The 4,732-nt window shown below is 29.8% G+C and overlaps 1 protein-coding gene across 1 annotated transcript; it reads left to right on the top strand.

The window, feature by feature from the left end:
* The first annotated feature begins 427 nt into the window (after positions 1-427).
* On the top strand, positions 428-4,732 carry LOC125835482 (3-hydroxyisobutyryl-CoA hydrolase-like protein 5). The gene is made up of 14 exons (XM_049514616.1): positions 428-502; positions 606-689; positions 784-852; positions 2,459-2,522; positions 2,640-2,797; positions 2,912-2,996; positions 3,110-3,195; positions 3,432-3,553; positions 3,650-3,710; positions 3,883-3,981; positions 4,104-4,205; positions 4,318-4,359; positions 4,468-4,586; positions 4,687-4,732. The coding sequence occupies exons 1-14, from the start codon at positions 428-430 to the stop codon at positions 4,730-4,732; spliced, it is 1,212 nt and encodes a 403-aa protein (XP_049370573.1).

Below are 4,732 nucleotides of genomic sequence, written 5' to 3'. Positions count from 1 at the left end.
AGTTGACATTTTAGATCATTAACTAATTAATTATGAAGGATTCTATAGCTGATTTTTTTTCAATTATTATGATTAATTAAGCTGGAGTTAAATTAATAGATTTCATTAAGTTTAATACTATTACAATGATTCTTTCACATTATAGAGAGAGTGAGGGAGAATATAATTTTATTAATAATTGTTCACGTGTAACAATATATAAAGTCCCTTTCCCATACACAAATTTAGAGAAACCAAGGTTAGAGCAACAACTTAATATTTCATATCTTCCAGACTATCTATCAGAAATAAAATTTGAGAATTATATTTTGGTTAATCTGGTAAGTGAAATTAATCACCCAATTATTTGTTATCGCGAATTTTAACTTTATTATAGATGCTTTTAATTAGAGTTATTAATTACTTGTTCGTTTTCTGTAGTACTACTATGGCAATAATATATATTCCCAGTAGCAGCACAATGTTTCCAATGCCTCAAAAAGTACTGAGACAAAATAGAGAGGTAATTTCAACGTTACGAAAATATCTTATTAATGTCAGAAATATATATATATATATATATCGATCTCCGGTCTAAATGTAGCTTAATTTTTGGTTCTCATTAGGTTGTTGTCCCTGAGGAAATCGGCCGCGCCAGAATGCTCACATTGAATCGGCCTAACCATTTAAATTATTTATCAGGCGAAGTGGTATATATATTTATACATTATGATAAAAATATATGTATAGTTATAAAATGGCTATTGCATGTTCAATTAATTATAATTTATTTTTTTATATTAGGCATTAACGCTCGGGCAGAACTTTGAGAAATATGAGAAAGATGATAATGCTGATTTTGTAATTATCAAGGTAAGGACTAATTAAGAAGTAGTATCTATTTTGCTTTACCATGATACCCTTTTAATTTGGTATTAGTTGGCATATATGCCCTCCAATTTTAGATGTGCACACGTCCTATGTGACATAATACATGTAGGACACGCAAATTGTTATGTAGGACGTGTGTATCTACTTGTTCAATTATGAGAGAACACATAAAACCCCTCCTAAACTTGGTTGCAGAACTTACTTTAGCATTTAAACTACACGGGTGTTTAAATATCTCTCTTAGCATCTTTCAAGTGAATTTAATATCACCCTAAGATTATAACACAACTCTCACCCGCCACATCATAGCCACATAAGCGCCACATCATAGCTATGTAGGCATCACGTCATTAATTTTTATTTCTTTTTAACTTATTCACCATTTTTTCTTTAACACTTTTTAAAATTAATTACATCAATCAATTAATTTATAAATGCATACCCCCTCCCCCTCCGCCCCCCCCCCCCCCCCCCCACTCTCTTTCTTCTTCCTTGTTTTTTACCATTTCAACCTTCAATAATTTCATTTCTTCTTCTTCACTATTCAACAATTATTTTTAAATAACTTCAAAGAAAGAAAATTCATTATAGTATTCACATTATCTTCTTCGAACTCTCCCCATGAATTTGTCCTCTAGAAGAATGCATTTTTTGAAAGTCAATTTTTTCTTGACAACTCAAATAAGAAATAAAGATTACATAAGAAGATTGATCCAAAAAACTATAAATTCTATGAGAAATATCTGAATTGATCTAGAAATGTCTAAAGATGGATTTGTCTTTGGGCCATTTTCAGATTTCGGTTTTGTTTTTTAACCAACTGTGACTTGTTCTTTTATTTTCTATATTATAAAAATGTGACCAGCTTGGTCATACTTTGATTAGAAAAAAGAGAAGAAGATAGTTTCATATTTTTTGCATTATAAAGTAATAGAAAATTAAAATGGGTTACTCGAAATTCAAGAAAGTTTATATTTGTGAAATTGAAATAAATAATATATAATGAAATCGACGTCAATAAAATGACATTGGTATTAAATTTTACAGATTATTAAAGGGCTAGTATAATGAAAATAGTGGATAGAGATGGGGATGAAGATGGAGGAAGAGGTATTTCAATGGAAAAAGAGGTGCATTGGGAAAGACAACAAAATGAAAAGAAAAAACTTACCAAAATTAAAAAAGGGGACCCACAAATTTACATTACCTCTAAATAAGAAAATTTAAATATTTTTTAAAGAGGTACTAATATATCAAGAAAAACTATTAAAAATATTAGTTATATATTGGTCAATAAAAAAAGACCATGTGTACGTTTACAAAATTCAACTTTTTTTTTCTCATTTTTCACGTGCTTTTAGGAGACTATATTCACTCTCTATAATGTCACCCCTTAAGGTGATATTTAAATCACTTGAAAGACGTTAAGGGGATATTTAGTCACCGTGTAGTTTAAGTGCTAGAATAAGTTATGCGGCCAAGTTTAGAGAGATTTATGTATTTTCTCCTCAATATATACATGTTTAAGTGTCTGATTTGATGTACTATACCTTTTATTTTAAATTCTCATTCATTTGCACATATATAGGGAGCTGGTCGCACTTTTTCTGCTGGTGGGGATTTGCATATGTTCTATGAGGGACGAAACACAAGTAACTAGTTCTAAATTTTCCCTTTATTTTTTTCATTATATGTTAGAATTATTGAATTATTAATTAATTGCTATACGTCCACTTAAACTCATGAATATACATGTATATTATTTGAAGGGGATTCTTGCCTTGAAGGTGTTTATAGAATGTATTGGCTTTGCTATCACATTCATACTTACAAGAAACCACATATTGCTCTTGTCCATGGAATGTCTGTGGGTGGGGGTGCATCCTTGATGGCTCCAATGAAATTCTCTGTGGCTACTGAGAAAGCGGTCAGTACATATATCTGATTTACGTATAATTATCTTATAAATGACCTGATTATACGAATTAAGTCGATATTTAATTTCAAGTTGTCTAACATTTTTGTTGATCGAACTTTACAGTTTAGTTCCACTCCTGAAACAAATATAGGGTTCCACCCAGACTGCGGCTTCTCATATATGCTTCCGCGTCTTCCAGGTCGACTAGGTAAGCGCTGGACTTGACTCCTACCTCGTATATTAATACCAAATAATATGATACAAGTAAAAGAGAACCTCTCCAAAAATATGTTAATTAATTAAATGTATGTATATACGTAGGGGAATACTTGGGCTTAACAGGAGAAAAACTAAGGGGTAAAGAAGTGGTTGCTGCTGGACTAGCCACTCATTTTGTTCCTTCACAGGTTTATCTCTAAGCTTTTCCTTTCCTTCAGATATTCACCATACACTACAACAAATACCAAATTTTTATATTTAGCGGTAATAATATAATATAAATATATTTATAACCAACACTCTATATATATAAATGCCGCTAAAGGTTTTAGCAACTCTAAATATAATGACTCATGAATTGCCGCTAAATATGATATTGCCACGAAATATCTCTTTTGCTTATAATTTTTTTTTCAAATGTCAGAAATTATTTCAGCTAGAGAAACGTTTGTTGAGCATAAAAAGTGGTGATGAGGATACTATTAGATCTGTTATCAATGAATTTTCCACAAATATTCACATTGATGAAAGAAGTATCTTGAACAAGTAATGTATCATATAATTAAATTATTATATTTTGACCTATTTCTTTGAGATGAGATATTAAGAGTAACATTTTTATTTTTTCCAATTTACGTGTAGGTTGTCCATAATCAATGAGTGTTTTTCCAAGGATTCTGTGGAGGAAATTATTGAATCATTTGTAAGAATTACTTTTTTTATTAGAAGCTACTCCTTTCTTCAAATTTATTATTACATGATACTTTTAAAATTTTGTACCAATAATCATTGCATGCTAAGTTAAAAATTCAAATTTTTATAAATTTATTTTGATGTGACTCATAGCATAACTTTTTGTATGGTTAACTTTTCAGGAAGCTGAGGCAAGTAGAAAAGGAAATGATTGGATTATGGCAGTGCTTAAAACCCTAAAGAAAGCATCTCCAATCGCATTAAAAATAACATTGAGATCGGTAATAAGTCATTTATTATGCTTATTAAACTAGAATAGGAACTTTATCAAGCGGCTCAAAACTCTATATGCTTTACGGATAAAAAGAAAAAAAACCTTACTTTTTCCTAAATTATATTTTAGATACGAGAAGGAAGGACACAAACTATATCTGAATGTTTGAGGAGAGAATTCAGAATTTCAATGAACATACAACGAGCCATAATATCTGGTGACTTTTATGAGGTAAGTTTACAAATTCTTTTAAGTAAACTCAATCTTATGTACTTGATATGTAGAAGTACACTTAATTTTCGATTTCTAATTTAAAGTTCATTGATATTTTTTATTTATGAAGGGCATAAGGGCGCAGATAATTGACAAGGATAAGTCTCCAAAGGTATGCACCTTTTTTTCTTTAAGTATTAAATACATAATAGTATTTCTCAATATTGAATAATGATATGTTAATGTGTTTATTAAAATATTTCTCTTCATTTATATATAGTGGAACCCTTCAACTCTTGACAAAGTGCATGATGATCAACTTGACTTAATCTTTAAGCCATTCGAAGATCATGACTTGGAACTTCAAATTCCTATAAAAGAAGAAGAAGAAGAATATAGGTACAAATGAAGTCATATATTGCATTTTATCGAACAATGGATTTTGCAATATTACTATTTAATTAGTTATTAATTTTGCATTTGATCTAATAATTAACAGGTGGAGAGGAAAATATGAAAATTCTAGCTATTCTCATCCCAACTAA

The sequence above is a fragment of the Solanum verrucosum genome, unplaced genomic scaffold (assembly GCF_900185275.1).
Source record: "Solanum verrucosum unplaced genomic scaffold, falcon-dt-bn FXZP01000040.1, whole genome shotgun sequence".
Taxonomy (NCBI): Eukaryota; Viridiplantae; Streptophyta; class Magnoliopsida; order Solanales; family Solanaceae; genus Solanum; species Solanum verrucosum.
Note: the sequence above shows the minus strand (reverse complement) of the source record. Positions and strands in the feature narration are given on the sequence as shown.